General features: G+C 39.0%; 2 protein-coding genes across 3 annotated transcripts in view; one reads left to right on the top strand and one right to left on the bottom strand.

Moving 5' to 3' along the window:
• The first annotated feature begins 4319 nt into the window (after nucleotides 1-4319).
• snx11 (sorting nexin 11) lies at nucleotides 4320-15319 on the top strand. 2 transcript variants are annotated; one of them, XM_025909996.1, is made up of 7 exons: nucleotides 4320-4524; nucleotides 6446-6480; nucleotides 6758-6844; nucleotides 9761-9861; nucleotides 11304-11399; nucleotides 11495-11719; nucleotides 12848-15319. In XM_025909996.1, exons 2-7 carry the CDS (start codon nucleotides 6457-6459, stop codon nucleotides 14043-14045), a joined length of 1731 nt encoding a protein of 576 aa, XP_025765781.1. In that variant the 5' UTR covers nucleotides 4320-4524; nucleotides 6446-6456; the 3' UTR covers nucleotides 14046-15319. The 2 variants fall into 2 exon arrangements, with proteins under 2 accessions (XP_025765781.1, XP_005453810.1); XM_005453753.4 differs by having other exon boundaries at nucleotides 4321-4524; nucleotides 6441-6480.
• A 1402-nt stretch (nucleotides 15320-16721) lies between these two features.
• Nucleotides 16722-18373, bottom strand: part of skap1 (src kinase associated phosphoprotein 1) — a 39251-nt gene continuing 37599 nt past the window's right edge. The window contains 2 exon segments of the mRNA XM_025909997.1: nucleotides 16722-17334; nucleotides 17675-17777. Of these exon segments, the coding sequence (XP_025765782.1) occupies nucleotides 17685-17777 (93 nt within the window). The 3' untranslated portion in view covers nucleotides 16722-17334; nucleotides 17675-17684.

Below are 18373 nucleotides of genomic sequence, written 5' to 3'. Positions count from 1 at the left end.
CGCTCGCGCTCAGTGCGGACGATATACAGATCTACGGAAGCAGCATGCGCGCAAACGGCGGGTTGGAGATGAACGAAGCGGACCTCCCTGCGTTATAAACACAGGTTATAGATGCTCGAGGTGCTTTATAAATCTGCACAGCTGGATAAATACCAAGGCGGGGAGGACTACCAAGCGGGACTGCCGGGGTCCCAGGGAGGCAGCGGGCGGCCTGGGCTAACCCTGTTTAAATACAGTGATCTTTATATCACAGAAAAATACACAAAATAAATATATAAAAAGATAAAGATGAAAAATTATTACACAAATAAAGCTGCAACGATAAGTGACCAAAATTAAGCGCGAAAGACCATGAATTATGATAGTTTTGTGTCATGAAAAATGTTTACATCTCTTTGTGTTTTGGTTAATTGCATTTAATTTTAAACATGATTACATGAGCAATACAATAATTTCATATATAATAGTGTATCTGTAACAACGAGTGTGTTTTTTGTATCAAATACTTTTACTTTATTATTTTAAAAAGCTACATTTGCAGTACAGGCATATATACACCTTGCATAGATAGATAGATAAAACATTTTAGGTGAAGAAGAATAAAAAGTAAGAGTGCAAATTGCATTAATATGTGCTCTATAAATCTAAGAACCAGCTGCAAGAAGGTGTAATACAGAAATATGTGTTTGGCGTATTATGTTTGACATAGCGCAAGCAGTTAATAATGTATAAATTAATTTAACACTGCATCTCTTAATTTTAACTTTCATAATAATTTTAACATTTTCAGATATTCTGGCTTCATTGCTTCAATTAATGGCATTTTCCAGATCAAACAGACCCTCACCTACATAAATCTAAATATTGGAGTGGAGGGCCCACTCCTGAAGACCTTCTATGACTCTGTGGTGGCCTCAGCCATCTTTTACGGTGTGGTCTGCTGGGGTGGCAACATCTCTGCCGGGGACAGGAAGAGACTGAACAGGCTGATCAGAAGGGCCAGCTCTGTTCTAGGATGCCCTCTGGACCCAGTGGAGGTGGTGAGTGACAGGAGAATGGCGGCTAAGCTGTCATCACTGCTGGACAACATCTCCCACCCCATGCAGGAAACTGACAGCACTGAGCCGCTCCTTCAGTGGCAGGCTGCGGCACCCACGGTGTGGGACGGAGAGATTTCGCAGGTCTTTCCTCCCCACTGCTGTCAGACTCCACAACAAAGACTTCAACTGATCAAACACACACATGTGCAATAATACTAAGTGCAATATTCTTTTTCTGACATAGTTGTATTTTTACTCAGTTCTATAAAGCATTTGCATTCTATTTTTATCCTATTGTATATTTTATTCTATTTATTCTACTGTATATAGTATTTTATTTTATTCTATTCTGTACAGTTGTGTACAGTATTTTATTCTTATTGTATTCTAATTTTGCTATATAACTTTTGCACTGTCCACTTCCTGCTGTGACAAAACAAATTTCCCACGTGTGGGACTAATAAAGGTTATCTTATCTTATCTTATATACTAAAGTCTACAGTTAACAGGGATTTTTGCAGACCTTAACCAGCTGTTGCCTGTGGCTCATTGAGGGAAAGCATGGCCTCAACAAGTTGAAACAAGGGAAAGACTTTTATAACTCCTTTAAACGAGCGTGGGAAATGATGCTTGCACTCAGTCAGCTGTGTCATGGATCATGTAGTTACCCATAGCCACGGCGTCCAAATGGAGAAGGCATGCTAAAAATGCACAACACAAGAAATAAATGAGTATGATTTGAACATTTCTGTTTGGTTTCCACTTAGTGGAGGACTCAAGCTTTCAGACACAGCCTGAGGTGTGACTGTTGGCAGCGAATCTAGGAAGAAGAACTGAACAAAATTATTCATTTACCCTCATATTTTATTTTATTTTTAAAAAGTAATATTCTGAATTAAACTGTTAAATATTTATTACTTTTATTATTATTATTTATTTGGAAGCATAGCTGTAAAAAATTAAAATGATTAATTATTTATTTATATTGTTATTCTTTACATTGCCCTTTTAAAAATGTATTTATTTTTAATATACACACTTCAGTGATCTAACTAATTCTAATTTTAACTAAAACAACTAGTTTCCACTTATTAATAAATTTATATACACATTAATGTGCACAATTTATGAGCCACTGCTTATATCCATATATTTTGCTTCCATGGAGCCAGACTGTCTTGTAATTTTTAGAATTAGTTCTCTAGGCTTTCTGGAGGTCTTTCATTTTCCCTTTGGCTGCTTTTTATTTTTAGGGTCTGGGTTGCTAACATAACTACTATGTCATGGTTTGGTGCTGTATTTCAGCCAGTGGTGTTGGGGATCTTTTTAAAACTGATGGAATTATGAATGCAGAAAACTACCATCAGATTTTGATGTCCTCCATGCCATCTATAAAGCATCTGATTGGCAATGGCTTCATTTTGCAATCATCCCAAAACACTGCCCATGCAGTAAAAGTGTACCTGGATAGAAAAACACACAATGCAACTCTATCAGTCATACACTGGCCTCCTGGAAGCACAGACCTCAATTTTACTGAAGGAATAGCAGAGGTTCTGCTTCCTGAGAGTACTGAAAAAACAACACCCTATAGTCAAGGAGCTGCTGGTGTCCTTCTATAGATGGTCTGTTGAGAGTGTATTGACATATTGCATCCCAGTGGGGTTTGTCAGCTGCACTGCTCAAGAAAAGACAGCGCTCCAGAGGGTCATCAGCACAGCACAGAAGATCATCAGCTGTACTCTTCTCTCCTAGAGGAGCTCTAAGGTCCCACTGCCACAGTAAAGCCCACGGCATCCTGAAGGACACATCCCACCCAGCACATCACCTTTTCCAGCTGTTAGCGTCAGGAAGGCAGTACATGATAATAAAAGCTGAAACAAACAGACTGAAAAACAGCACATATCCTGGGATAAAAAACAATAAATTAGCATTTGTATGTCCCCTTTTCACTAACCTGTGCACTCTACAATCTGCACAATCAACTATGACTCAGGTAGATACACACACACACACACACACACACACACACACATACACACACACACACACACATGTATATTTGTACACATTTATATTTTTATACTGTATTTATTAGAAACTCTTATTTTAGTTGTTTTTTTTTTTTTTTGAATGGTCAGAGTGCTTTTGCAATGAATGGGACAGCGTATAATTCTGATGCGCTTTTGGCAGAATCATAATAAAAGATCCAGGTTTTCTGATTAGTGAAGCAGTGTGGCATCATCATGACAAAGAACAGAAGAAAAACCAACCAGCATCCAAAGATGAACTTAGAAAGTCCTTAAAGAAGATTGGGGAACTGTTCCTGCAAACTACTTTAAAAAAAAGTATTAAAAGCTTGCCTAGAGTTCAGATTGTTTAAAGAATTAAGAAGGTCAGATCAAATATCAACTTTTAAGCTTGCAAGAATTGTACAAGCTCTTTTCTCTTGTATGTGATATTTACATGTATGTTTGCAAATGTTTAAAAAAAACACCTGCACCTATTCCCATTTTCTATGGAAAATATAAAGAAATGAGCAGTGGATCCAGACGCTTGCTCAGCACTGAGCACAAGTACTGATAGTAGATTCATAAAAAATAAGTATTTTAGTTACGTTTATATAAAGTATGAAAAATAGTGCTTTTAGAAAGATGTCAGAAATTATGGAAGTGTGTTTTCACCACAGTTTTTTTGATAAGTGATTTTTTTGTTGTTGCCATTTTTAAGTCTAAATTTTGAGTTAAGAACTTTAAATGTCTGAGTTTTTTGTAAGTTTTGAGTTATTTTCTCTACATTTGGAGTTAGTAAGCCCCAGACAACCCTAATCTTAATCACTAACCCTAACTTTGAATTATTAAGTTGAAATGTCGAGATAATAAGATCTTGAGTAATTTTGATGTGGTAAAAAAAAATGTCAGTGGTGAAAAAAAAATGCTTCCATAAAAAATGTATTTTCAGTTTGACCATACCTACCACACAACAACAACAGTCAAGCAGCATTTATTTGACTGACTGAGATGTAAATAAAACTTTATTGTGCCTGACAACTACCTTTCAAAAAAACTGTTTAAGAATGGAGTTTTAAAGAATTATATATAATCATTATTTCAGTTATCTCAGGAAAGTACCACATCCACAGAGGCAAATTTACCCGCTTTAAACTTTTACTCATAATATTTAAGCAAACTGAGCATTACATTAAAACAACTTGCTGTTTAATTATAAAGAGGAAAAAAAAAACCGCTGGCTTTTCAAAGCCCCTCCCTCTTTACGTGCTACCCTGCACGACGCGGTGACGTACAAACTTGACGCGACAGGGGTGGGGCTTATGACTTTGCGAAATGGAGATAGGAGCTCCCGGTGAACACAGTCCTCTGTGTTGGAAGAATTTGTTGCCAAATCGAGCAGAAATATCGACAAACGAAACCAGCAACGTCGACCACAGCCGGCCGGGCGAGACCACAGCAGCCAACGTATGAAAGTAAGCACCTGCTAGCTGGAGTTAGCCCTTCAGCTGGTGTTTGTTTGTTAGCCACCTTGTTGAAAAGTGCAATTAGTCAGGCCAGGAAACTAAACGAAACACGTTGTTATTAAGTCTTCACCTCTTCCAGGTGGCTGCTCATATGTGGTTGTTTTCGATTGTTATCAACCTGGTTCCAGAAATGCCAGCTAAAGCAGAGAAAAACACATTTACGCGGTGTTTCTGGTGGAGAAGTAGCTGTTAAAAGTGTCTGTAACAGTGAAAGGAGGAGAGGTTTTAGATTTAAAGTGATTGTCCATGTTTTGAGACTCTAGCTATGTACATGTACATGTACATCATCCTGGCTTTTTTAAATTGGGTTTTTTTTTTTGCTGAACTCACGCCTCCTGCTTGTGTGTTATTTATAGTTTATTTGCTAGTGCACTTTATAAGAGGAATCAATATTTAAGACTGGCCACAAAACCACCATTACATGGGGAAATTTTTGTAGGCTAAGAAAATTAAGGGTATGTTCTTTGTCACATATTGTCTGAGTTTTGCGTGAAAACCCCCGTGTACATATTGTTTACAATAAGGAAGCACTGATTGGCAAATTCTGAGGTGATATCAATACTAAATTCGACCAATAACCAATTTCGTGGTGGATATTGGTCCTGATATCCAGCTGATATTTGGATGCCGTCATAGTTTACACTTTGTGGTGAGTATCAATACCCTTTTTTAGTTTCTTTGAACTTCCACAAGACTCAAAACACGTGGACACTTTTGGGTGTTATGTCATTTTCAAACTGGTTTTAGGAACTGGTAGAAGAAACCAGTCAGTAAAAGTTAAATTAAAGAATTGGACTGACAGTGGTTTAACCAACTTCCAGTATTTGGTTACTGATAACAGGGAAGCTTGCAAAGCAGGAAACGGACTAAACAACATACTTTCAGGCCTGTGAGGTGTTCTATGAAGCACATTCAACATAGCTGGGGTTTCCTTGTGTCAACAAAAACCTGAAACCCCAGTTGGCGATAACGGGTGTCATGATGGTGATTATCAACGTTATTGGTTAACTCGGGCTGTCTGTTCTCTCACGTAAACAGCAGGGTGTTATTTCTGCACAAATTGGACCGACTGTGTATGGCCTATTAAAAATAAAATAAAATACAAAAGGTAACACTGGTGCTGCAAATTGGTCATGCATTAATTTCTAACATGACAGCTCCACATTGACACTGCAGCTGGTTAAACTGGATCACTTTAAACCTTTAGCTCCAGCACTGCCATGTAGCCTGACAAAGAAGACGTGCAAGTCTCTTTGGTTTCTGATTAGATCAAAGTGAGATCAGTTGTTTTGATTGAAAATTATGGGTGTACTATTATCTGCAGTTCCATCAGTGTAAAATGCACGTGGCAGCTATATTAAGAGCAAGCAGGAAAAGATTTTATGCACTTTCTGCATCAGCAACTGAATAGAAATGCTGCTGTCACATATCTGCACAGCTTCCTTTGGGCTTGTTAGTAAGATGCAGCTCAGCAGATTGCATTTATGTATTCCCTCAGTGGAGAATCTGTATCACTCTTAGATCGTACTGTAAATTAAAAGAATCAGTGAAAATGTGGTGCAGCTCGTTTTAAACCAGTTAATGTATTCATTTCTTTGTCAGGGTAAAAATAGAGCAGAAAACTGTGACTTTAAGCTTACATGTTAATCTCACTTCACACATGCTCCCCTCTGTGGAAGAGTGGCTGCGGGCAACTCGTGGTAAATAGAAGTGTGTGTGTTTGCGAGAGTGACTCAGTTAGGTTGAGCTGCCCAGCTTCTCTTTCAGAGGGTGATTCATGAGCTCATGACGCCACTGGTGAAACTTTCTCAATGTTCAGAAGGTTTTGACACAGCTGATCTGATTGTTTGCTCCTCTCTTTGCAGTGCAGCACTTGGTAGGATGATCAGTAATCACGAAGAAGATGTAAGTACCTTTCCTCTCTCTCTCTTATTCAAATGTTTTAATTTTTAACACAAGTTCTGCTTTTGGTGAACGGTAAAGGGAACTTTTTACACACGTTCACTCCAGCCTTTAGCTAAACTGGAGAACAATAGACTCTACTGATGGGTAAAAGCCTCTGTAAAAAACAAAGTTGCTCAGAAGAGGCCTGTGTCGTGCCAACAGTGTGGTGGTTTCACAATAATGACACAACAGACATGCAAACAGCACTGCTGACACGCTCTGTGTGTCTGTCTTTCAGGAGTTTGTGGCAGTGCGGGTTCAAGATCCCCGCATTCAGAACGAAGGCTCCTGGAACTCCTATGTGGATTATAAAATATTCCTGCATGTGAGTAAGAAAATTAACCAGCAGCAGAAATGTTTGGTCACAGCTTCTGTGGGTGGTAAAAGATTTTCATTCAGGTTAAAGTTTTGGACCCAAAAAAAACCCACCTGAAGAGAACACGCACAGTTCTGGGAGATCACAAGATTTTCTTTCCACACTTTAATTGTTGTAGTGATTATAGTTCAGATAACAGATGAGCATTACAAGTAGTTTTATGTCAGCATACGTCTCCGTTTGACTGTTAACACATTAAAAAAATGAATTGGTGTTTTGATAATCATTTATAAGCAGAAATGTGTAGTTTAAACCAGGTTATATCAACTAATTAAACCAGAGTCATAATTCAAACTGAGTGTGTGTTTAAGCACTGCTGCCTCAGAACAGGAAAGTTGTTGGTTTGAATCCATTGGTCCTTGTTGCCGGTAATAGGTTGTACCCGTTGGGTGTTGGACTTCACTGGACTTCCTTTTTTTCACTAATTCGGATTAAAATTTTATGGAAAGGATTTCTGGGTGTAGCCAAGTTGCAGCTATGAGAATTGGCACCTCCAAGTTTCCACTGCAGGTCAGAGATAAGTTGTTGCTGCAAGTGGCTCCCTTAGAGCTAGGGTTAGGAGCTCGGTCATTTGAGAAGGACTCAGAATATCGCGGATACGCCACCATATTGAAAGGAGCCAGGTAAGGTGGTGCACGGTCTCACTAGGATGCCTCCTGGGTGCTGGTGTCCTATGATGAAGAGGCAAACTCAACACATGCTTGAGTCCTCCCGGAGGGGCCCAGGGGATTTGGAGGTTTTGGCTTCACTGCATGCATGCATGCCTGCATGGATGGGTGGAGTACTGCAAACTAACTGTTTGCAGTGATTACAGTGCAGATAAAATGCAAAAAATACACAGACTTGAATGTTAAATAGTCTGTGACACATAAACACATTTCTCCCTGAAACAACTCACTTGAGGATTTCCTCAAGTGTTTAACAGATAAGAGTATAAAAGAGTCAGGGCTTTACCGCTCCTTTAATGTTTTTTTAGGGGGAAGGAGAGTTGATGTTGTTATGGAGACACCAGCCGTGCCGAGGAATGCTGTTTCAGCAGCAAGGCTTCATGCCTGGGCGGATTTCCTCTGTGTGTCTGTGTTTGTGGGAGCTGAGTCATGATATTGGCTAAAACTATGCAACCTCACATGATCTTACATGGGTTGGTTTGTTGTCGACGTGTTATTGTGTTGCATAGGTGAGACAGTTTCCTCAAAAAGACTTTTTTTAGGACAACAGTTAGCACTTTTATTGCCTCTTACTTCACATTAACTATAAATCTGTCCAACATTTAACTGCTTCAGCTCTCTCTGTGTGTCTAAATCTAACCAGGGGTTTTCCTGCATGTAAACATTTTTGCGACCCACCAGAGAGGTTCTGACTTTCCAACAAACGGAAATCACAAGTGCTGTGCATTTTTCTATAAATGGGGTTTAATTTAAGTAGACGCTTAAAATACTTTCCAAGTGGCTGAAAGTAAAAGCGAATGCACAGATCTCTGTAAATTTAAGTGGACAAAGTGGATTCTTTGTCCTAATTTCATGCAGGCCAGCTGTGCTTACATGTGTAGTCACCATTGTGAACCAGGGAAAACCCCGCTCAACTATTAGTTTTAAGGTCCCAAGGGGTTTCCTGGCTGTTAACTCTGGAAAGTGTGAGGACTTTACATGTGTTAAACACAACCTTTATCTGTAGAAGGCCAATATAGAGGATACATAATGGGGAGATGCATTGTGTATCATAATGCATCTCCCCATTATGTATGGGAAGTACTGCTAAAGATCTGGACTTCTTAAAGATGATCTTTAAGAAGTCCAGATCTTTAGCAGCACTTTTGCTCGCCTGTTGGTTGAAATTTAAAAATTTTAGCCCATTGATTGCCCTCGGCGTTTTATATCAGAATCAGCATACTTTATTATTCCCTAAGGAAATTATGTGGGTTACAGTTGCTCCAGTACAGTAACAGTAACAGACTCGATTATTTAACAATACAATGTTACAGATTTACACATTTAAGAAATAGCACAATATATACAAATCGCTCGATAATAAATATCAAGGACTGACAGAGGTGATTAGAATATACCAGGACACAGGAGTTGGTAGATTGCTTATTAATGAATGAATTAATAATAAATTATTAAGACAAACACATTATTCTTTAACTAATTTGGATTAAAAAAGGACCAAAGTTAAAATATTATTTTACCACAATACCTTTTTTTGTTTTTCTTTTTCATTTTCCATGACCTTTGTAATCCTACCTGCCTCACCAAAGCGTGCTGTGGGATCAGATGTCAGGACCTTGTAGTGCTTCCTTTCTTCTTTCTCTAAACTTGTAGTTTTGACATTGTTTGCTTGTAATTCAATTTTATTTTACATCTTAAAAAGCGTGAATTTGGATTCTATTTGTTATTTCTTAAAAACAAAACAAAACATGGACCTCATTGTTATGTAGACATGACTAGAAAGTGTCACATGTTACTGGAACAAATCAGACATGTGATAACTTCATGAGCTCAGCAGCAGTTTCACCAGCTGAAACATGAGTCACTAAAGTCACAGCATGAGTGTGATCATCAGTAGCATGAGTTTGCTGAAAACCTGGCCTGGTTCATAACCCAGCCACTGGCCAAAAAATACCTGACTCTTTATTATGCTTTTTAGGCTTTTTAGGCAGGAGTAAATGGAATATTTGGGGATTTTCTTTTTCTGTTTTGAAAGAATCTGCATTTCGTGTAGTTTTGAATATTTCTGGCACAGAGAACAACCCCTTCTATTGGCGTCAGGCTATTGTGGCTTTTGATTTTAATTATAATATGAAAAAATCCCTCGGAATATCACCAACTTTCTCATTTTTAATACTTTTATGTTTTTTTTCCTCAGACCAACAGTAAAGCCTTCACAGCCAAGACATCCTGTGTGCGGCGGCGTTACAGTGAGTTTGTGTGGCTCAAGAAGAAGCTGCAGAAGAACGCCGGTTTGGTGTAAGTCAGCTGGTCGAGTTTTGTTCTGTTCTTTGGTCCTCATAGAGATTCAAGATTCAAGAGCTTTATTGTTAATACAGCAGTATACACAGTATACAGTGTACCCAAATTCTGTTTCACCCCAAGCCCCCCACGGTGCATTTATAAGTATATAAAAGATATATCTCCGAGAGATATAAAACTAGAAATTATAAAATAAATAAAGTTCTAAATTTCGGTAAAATTAAGAGATTAAAAAGGTACTAATTACTAACTATACAATACTATAATGATAACTATACAATATTAACTGTACGATAAACAAAGACAGGACAGAGACAATACAAAGTGGAATGTGCAGTGGTATTGAATACCGGGTTCAAGTTATTGTCAGGATATTATAGACGAGACATGACAAAGACAGAGATGAAAGCAGGTCGCCACCCAGGGTTTATTAATCCCAAAATAACAATCAGGCAAAGATGGTTTGATTCAACAGCCTCAGCTTCACAGCTTAAAAGATGGATTAAAAAAAAGATGGATTTCCAGGATGCTTAAAATAAAAATATTTGTGTTGTGCTTTACACAAACCCCCCTTCTCCAATACAAGATGTACAAACCTTAATTAGAGAAATGGACATGGAAACGACGTAGATGACTTATTTGGGACTTTTTCAAAACACAAAAAAGCAAAGTCAAAGTCTGGAGAAACAAAGAACAACAAAACTTAAACATTTTTGTTTAAATGTCTGTTAGTGATCTAAGGCTGTCTTTTACAAAGATGAATTGTGTCTCATCTAGTAGAGGGATCCCTGAACCAGGACTCCATTTAGCTCTGTGAAGCATGTTCCTCCTTTTCTCCGACTGTACACTCACTGGATTTGCATGTTTCCTGTGATCGCCCAAAGCCATGTGTGGCAGGTTAACTGGTGATTCTGATTAGAGGGTTAGGCCTGTGATAGACTGGAGTCCTATCCGGGGTGTACCTGCCTTTTTCTCTGTGATAGCCGGATACGCTTCAGCCAACGTTAGTGGTTAAATGGTTAAGAAAATAAATGGATGTACATTAGCTGCTCTGTGTGGAGCATTTAGCAGCTAAGAGCCAGATATTTACTGAAACAAAATTAAAATGGGACTGAACAGGAAACTCATCTGCTTTAACGTGATTCTACTCCGCTCATTTCCATCTCCGTGTTTTTATTGTTGGACTTTATGAGAGAAGCTTTGTGTGATTCACAGATGTGTCTGAAACATCCTTCTTTAATCTCAGGTTTCTTCAGTGATGACACACAGAACCAACCAGGAAAAAAAAAAAGTGCGACTGAGTGCTTTGGTTCACTGGGATTGCTTATAGAAATAGTGACCTCAAATATGAGGATCCACCTCTGGAACAGTGTTTCTATGACAGATTTAACCTAATAATCTCCACAGACATGGATAATTATTATTATTTATCCTTACAGACCAGTCCCAGATCTTCCAGGGAAATCCTTCTTCTCCTTCAACAATGAGGACTTTTTGGAGAAGAGAAGAAAGGGACTTCAGATTTTCTTGGACAAGTCAGTTCTCCTTCTAAAATCAGTATTTGATCGTCTAAAGAAGCATTTTCTAATCTTGTTCTACCTCTGTCATGTTTTTCTTTTGGTTTTTGTAGAGTGGTGCACATGACCGTCTGTCTGTCCGACAGCCAGCTCCACCTTTTCCTACAGACCCAGCTGCCAGTCGGTCACATCCAGGACTGTGTCCAAGGCCACACCCCTTACTCCGTGACAGATGCCATCCTCACGTATGCCTCGTCCAATCAGGGGCTAGCTCAGGCACAGGAGGACGATTTGATCAAGGAGCCATGTTTGACCATTTCTTACGAATCAATGGAAAGGTATGTGAAAAAGATCGGAACTACCTACAGAGATGATTATGCATACGGGTGTATTGCAAACAGCAACCAATGTCAAAGGCTAAAAACAATGGCTGCAGTACCTCTAATGCCCACTTGAGGCTCACAATCTAATAGACTTCCATGTTAAAACCTGAGAGTAGATATAACATGTCTACATGTTTTCAGCCTCAGGTAATTTCATTCTTCATAGTTTCTCATAGTTTAATATTTAAAGTGTTTAACGTGTATTACAGCTTAAAGTTACAAACTGCTGGTGTTGTGTCATTATTGGAGAATAATGTTCATCGTTTATATAATGTCCATCATTTATATACAGTCTATGACTGTGAACAATAGACTATATGTATATTTACCAACTGAGACATTTGAAGCCTCAACATTAGCATTTAGCAGTTACCTTGTTGTTGTTGTTGTTGTTGTTGCTTTTTAAGCCAGCAGCATCCATATTTGCACAAGAGGATTGAATTTTAAGTTTTCCTAAATAACCGATAAAAATCTAGAATTTCACTTACCAAAAGTCACAAACGTATTAGCTCAATTAACCACAAGGCAGGCAATATTAACAGATCACTTTAAAACTACTCCAAAAGGCACAAATACTACAAATATGGTGGAGAAGGCCAGGTGAAGTCTAGAAGTTTCCAAATCGATGAGTTTTTTTGTATTAGACCATAAATATGTTTTTTTCCTGTAGTAAAGTTGGGCATTTTAACAAGGGGTTCTGTGGTGGACTGACTCATTTGCGGCTAGCCTCAAGTGACCATAAGAGGAACTGCAGTTTTTTTAGCCCTACATGTTGCTGCTTGTTCTTAATTCGGCTGAATGTTGGGGGTTATATAGAGCAGTTTCTTTTTTATCTTGTTTAATACATTAAAAAAAAGATGTAAATTGTTGGGATTGGATGATTGATTTTGTTGATGATTACTTCTCCATTCTGGAGTTTTTGTGCTAAGGTGAGCTAACCAGCGTAGTCTCCATATTCTAGAGCTTTTCCTTACACCTCTCCCCTTTAGTAGCTTTCAGATTGAACGTATCAGCTCCTCATTAAATGTATAAAATGTTTAAACTGAAAAATTTCTAAACCCTTGTCCCCGTTTTCCTCCACAGCCCGGCTCCTCATCAACCTTGCCAGCAACCTAATGAGACCATCAGCTCGGAGCTCGTCTCATGTGGTGACGCTGACCCTCTAGAAGGTTTACTGGAGGTCCATGATCAGCACCACAGGAAGAAATGCTCAGTAAAGATTTCCCAGAAGAGCAACCATCTTGAGGCGGTTCTTGAGGTGGTTCCTGAGGACAGCGGCCTGTCAGAGGCGACCTTTTATCTGGGGGACAGTCCAGAGAGTCTTAGCTCTGCTGAGCAGATCCAGCAGAGGTTACAGACTCCAGTGGAGGTGTACTCGTTCACGGGGATCGGCTTTGAGGACAGCGTGATCGAGGGGGAGATTGTTTTACCTCCAGGTGAAGAAGAAAAGGTGGAGCTGCAGGAGAGTAATGAGGATGCTTATAAAGGAAAAGTCAACTGTGAGCCTGAAAAATGTGATGATTCTGAGAAGATTTTAGATTTTAAGGAAAATAACTGTGATGAACACATTTTAGGAAGTGATGCCAGATCTCAGGAAGCTATGGAAGACATCTGTACTGAGAATCCTGTCATCTCTGAGGTTAATGAGGTTCATGTTCTAGAAGTCAACACCGACGACCAAACAAGTGACAAAGCAGGAGGTAACGAGGAAACGCCGCTCGAGTCAGAAATCAGTGACGAGGCCCACATGGTTAACGGTGTATCTGCGGCGGAACAGGATGGTGATGATCCTGAAGACACACAGGAAGTGGATTTTGCTGGCAACAAAGATGAAAGTGACGAGGGCGACACGGTCAGCTCCTCACTGCCATCTTCCAACGAGAGCATCGTGAAGGTCAGTGACGAGGAAAGCGTTTGTGAGGAGGCTGACGACTCGATCCAGGTTGCAAACGAGTTTGTGAAGACTCCTCCTAAAGACGCCACTCGCTGGTCAGATGTGGAGGCCTCCAGCAGGAACATCATGGACCTGCAGGTGAACGGATATCCTGAGGAAAAACGGCACCTTTCTGCCCAGGAGGACGATGACCTGCAGTACACCCTCAGTGACCTGAGTAAATCTGCAGACCTTAACTCTCCTGTAACTGCAGGAGATCTAACTGAAAATGGAGATTTTAGTATCTTAGCAACCAGCCACGCTCGTGGATTGGGTGACGGTAGATGTACTGAGGAGGAGGCCCCACTCTCATCCTCAGAGGAGACTCAGGAGGTGGAGGTGCATTAGTTAAGAGTCTTCCTCTAATATAGATCCACTGAATCACACCCTCTGTTCCAAACTCTGCCCATCGTACATAGCGTCTTCATATCGTCTTCATATCGTCAGGGTTACGAGACATACCTCACACTCTCAGTCATGTAGGTATAACACTTCCAAAACAGCATGAATCTAACATTAGAATTTGTCTGTTATGGATCTGATTTCCCTCCTGACTGCTTCACTTCTCCATTTGGCTTCAGTGAACAGCAGAAGGTGCTCGAGTTAAGTTTAGGTTCATACTCTGAGCCCTTTCAGTAAGGAAACAGCTGGGGCTGAATTTTGGCAAAAAATATACACCCAAATTAAAGGATAAGTTCACATTCCTTCATGTCTGTATTGAAACTTAGTGGAATTTGTGTTCATACTGACCACCAAGAGACGTTTTCCTGATGTAATTAAAGAAATAAACAACCAAAAATGCTAACATAAGGTCAGGGTTTTTCTTGCATATGAAAAAAATAGTGCCCACTAATTTGGTTTTGGCTTTCTACTAAAGCAAAATCACCAGAACTGTGACTGTCTTTCTTTTTGTAAGTTAAAGCATGTTAACACGGAGTCTTTGCACTGACTTTGTGATCCCTGAGGCCCATTTTGAGCCTAGAAAAACCCTGGAGGGGGTTAACTTGCAAACACAACACTGCTTCCTACAGTGGACAGGTAGAGTGGAAATTCAGCACTTAAAAGATTAATGTGAAAAACCTTTATTTAAATCTCTTTGAAAAAGGGATCTCTAAATTCTTTCAAGACAGACATTGAACAAAGTGAACGTTTCTCTAAATCTAGAGTTCCTCATCACATTTCCTCGTCACAAATGAGACCTAACCGCTCTTTAAATATGCTTCCCTTGCTGTTAAATAGTTGTTATACCCGGCTTGTATTAATTCTTCACAGCTTTCACCGTGCTGGTCACTAACGCATGATGATACTCGGGCTGTGAACAAGCGTAGACGTAGTTCACTCCTCGTACACACGTCTCTGATCATGCGTTAAACTGGTATTTATTACTGAAGGATGAGAGGGGAAACGACTCACTTAAATCAACCTGTGAAATGCACACGGGCTCCTGTTTGAACTTCTGATCTGTAACAATGTGATTCCTGTTTTGTGTTTATAGAGCTTCATGAAGTAGAAATGGATGCCTTGCACCTTTACGGCCATGTCATGGTTTTACACTAAGAGTTTTTACTTATAATTTATACACTCCATTCAGGCAAGATGAGCACAGCTTATTTTTACGAATAGTTTACTCTTCCTCACATGTGTGAGCTTTAACTCCAGCGGGCCTTTTTCCACAGCAGACACCTGTAAAACGCAGGCGTATCAACTGAGATTCATCCGAAAGGAGGACCTGCCCTGCATGAAATGTAGCCATGATTAACACACCTGTGTGTTTTTCTCTCTTTACAACTCAGAGTGTGTCTGAAAATACTCATTACTCTGTATGCACTGGATTTTATGATAGATTTTCCATCTATCTGCATGTAAAGAGTATTAGTGCACGCTACACAATGCACTTAAAATACAGCAGTTTTGTATTTTCTAATTTGTTTTTATTTTAATTTTCTTTCCTTTTCAGCTCAGTTTGTTGATTTCCAGAGTGGGTTTGAAAATGTTTACTTTTACTTCAGTTTTTATTAGCGTCAGTGTTGATTTTAGATTTCTTAAATATTAAAATATAGAGGATATTTGTCATGGGTCAACATTTCAGAATATCAAGACAGGTTTTACAGTACAAACTTTCCCCTTTTGAGGCAGATAGACATCCTAAACCTCAAACAAAACAAAAAATGTACCAGACAAACACTGAAATTAAAGTAATTTTATTTTTATTTTTATTTGTTTCATTTTAATCATCATCATTATCAATATAATTTCAGTTAGTCTTGATTTTATTACAGAGTTTTAGTTAAAACTAACAGTCTTGGGTTAATCATAGAATATGAATATAGAATTTTATTTATATAAATTAATATTTATATTTATTTTACTTAACCTCAATTTAAAGAAAAAAGGAAGCAAACCTAATCTGGAAGCTAAAAATAAATTACAGTAAAAACTAAATAAAAATACAAAAGTACAATAACTCAGTTATCATTAATCAGTTATATCAAAAATTTTAAGCTTACGCCTGTTTGACCACTGTGAAGCGTCCAGTGCGATGGTGCCGTCGTCCTCTGGTGGTAATGAATGAGTTCAGACACATCCTGAATGCCTGCTGTGGAAATTCTGGTCGTCTTGCCTGTAACCTGTCTGCAGCTTGGCAGCAACGTTGTTCCCACAACGCTTCTGCTTCTTTTACGCTGCATTTAAAAGGGACCCGCAGGTTCTATTTGTGAGGTTTCGCACAGAAACCAGACTTTATTTTTAATAAGCTGTTTGCATCAAAGCTGTGGAGGGATTTTAACGTTTCACTGGTTTTGTTCCTGGAAATAACTACAGGGGTTTATTTAGAGTTTTGTTTAAATACAGATGTCGGAGAGTATGAGGGTAATTTGAGTGACTGTATCCATGTACATGTGCACATGATAATTTTATTTTATTTCAATAAAACCTTCTCCTCTTTACTGTCACGTCATTTTATTAAACAGCTTTTAACACGACTCAAGACATTGAAGCAAGCCTGCCACCTAGTGGCTCAAAATAAACAGTTTTAATAATCCCCTTTTATTTACAACAGAAACAAAAGCACACAATATTTTACTTTTAGTATTTCTGAGCAGAGTTTACATTAAAATATTTTACATTACTGTTTTTTATGTCAGTTATGAGGAAATTATTTATAAACTAACAACGTTCTATTTTCAGATTTATCCAGTGGATTGATAAATGTATGCATGCACAGTTCTTAATCACTCAAAGTGCAGCTAATGGTGCTTTTAATTATTGATGTGTCTGTCATTTTATTTGAATTAACACATTCACTGTTTACTTTAGAAAATTCAGAAAAGTGCCAAACAGTGGTTGAGACTTCTTATAAAGATAAAGAAAATGAGAAATCTCACATTTAGGACGATTGATCATTTATCAAAACTGATTAACAGACTAATTACTCCAGCTCCAGTGTGCACTTTGATTTTTTTAAACAGGCTTTTATTAATGGCTTATAGTGTAGAAGAGTAAGTACAGCTGCAGCAGGCTTAGGTGATAATATAATAATTTACATTGGTATAAAAGGGGAATAATTTTGAAATGCCAAAAGCTTATCTGACAGATGTGTCAGGGTAATTCATGGCAGGACGTGCCGGCAGCCGCAGCGCTGTGAAGAAAAAGAAACGCTATCAGAGAAACACGCATTAATAATTCAGTGTTCATTTTAAGCTGCACCTATCTGACTGTATTAGGGAATCATTTTCTTAAATAGGACAACTGACGCTGTAATCATGCCTCTGTTGCATATATTTATCCTCGCCCATTGCCCATTGCAGCACTCGGATTGCTTTATGCAGTACTTCTTCCAGCCAGCAGATGCCATAAATGGCAGGTCAACGACTGCATATACCTCAGTGGCAATCTGGATGAGTACCAGGGGGACCGTTTCTGTGTATTAGGCCACAGTAATGGTCCATAATGCTGATGATAAGAGAGTGCCTCGGTACCTGTTGGAGCTCAGAGGATGTAGGCAGGCTGCAGGAAGTCCTTGGGGACGATGCCCACGGTGCCGTTTAGCTCGCCGACCCACCACCCGTGAATGTTGTACTCCTGGGCCCCAAAAAAAGAAGAAACAGAGCGGTGAGGCTCAAAGAGCATCTAGGAACAGGTAAACGAAGCGGGATCAGGCATAAAACCTGCACTTTGATACTGATACTGATTTGACACACCACTGAACACAAGAGGAGACATTTGAATTATTTTAACACAGAAACTCAGAGAAAAACTATCAGGTTACAAATGCTTAAAGTCAACTCTGGCGCAGGAAATCCAGGCGAGCGTCGATCCCGTCCACAAAGAGCCATGCGCGGCACTCCTAATGGACACTTTTTGTGTATTAGCCTCCAGGGTTTTCATTAAAAAATGAGGCAAACGGTAAACAAGGCTATCGAGACAGCGAGTGTCTACAATAAAACAGCTTTTTTTAACCGCTCCAAAGCCATCGCCACAGCTGGCCCGTTTCCCCAGACTAATTATAACGAGGGTTCATTTCTGTACTGTGATTAAAAAAACAACACAAAAAAGACGGATTATTTCACGTGCATGTTCAGAGAAAATATAAATGCTGGTTGAAGGTGACCGATTAAATCCACTGTGCCTTAAAAAAAAAATCCCATAAACACGAGTTTTTTTTCATTACTTATGAT

This window comes from Oreochromis niloticus, linkage group LG8 (genome assembly GCF_001858045.2).
Source record: "Oreochromis niloticus isolate F11D_XX linkage group LG8, O_niloticus_UMD_NMBU, whole genome shotgun sequence".
NCBI classification, from domain to species: Eukaryota; Metazoa; Chordata; class Actinopteri; order Cichliformes; family Cichlidae; genus Oreochromis; species Oreochromis niloticus.
Note: the sequence above shows the minus strand (reverse complement) of the source record. Positions and strands in the feature narration are given on the sequence as shown.

Bases quoted from the DNA above. Each gene is read 5' to 3' on its own strand.
- snx11 (XM_025909996.1), top strand. From the start codon at position 6,457: ATGATCAGTAATCACGAAGAAGAT. The intron at 6,845-9,760 runs GTGAGTAAGAAA...TTTTTTCCTCAG, and splicing joins ATTATAAAATATTCCTGCAT to ACCAACAGTAAAGCCTTCAC. The intron at 9,862-11,303 runs GTAAGTCAGCTG...TTATCCTTACAG, and splicing joins CAGAAGAACGCCGGTTTGGT to ACCAGTCCCAGATCTTCCAG.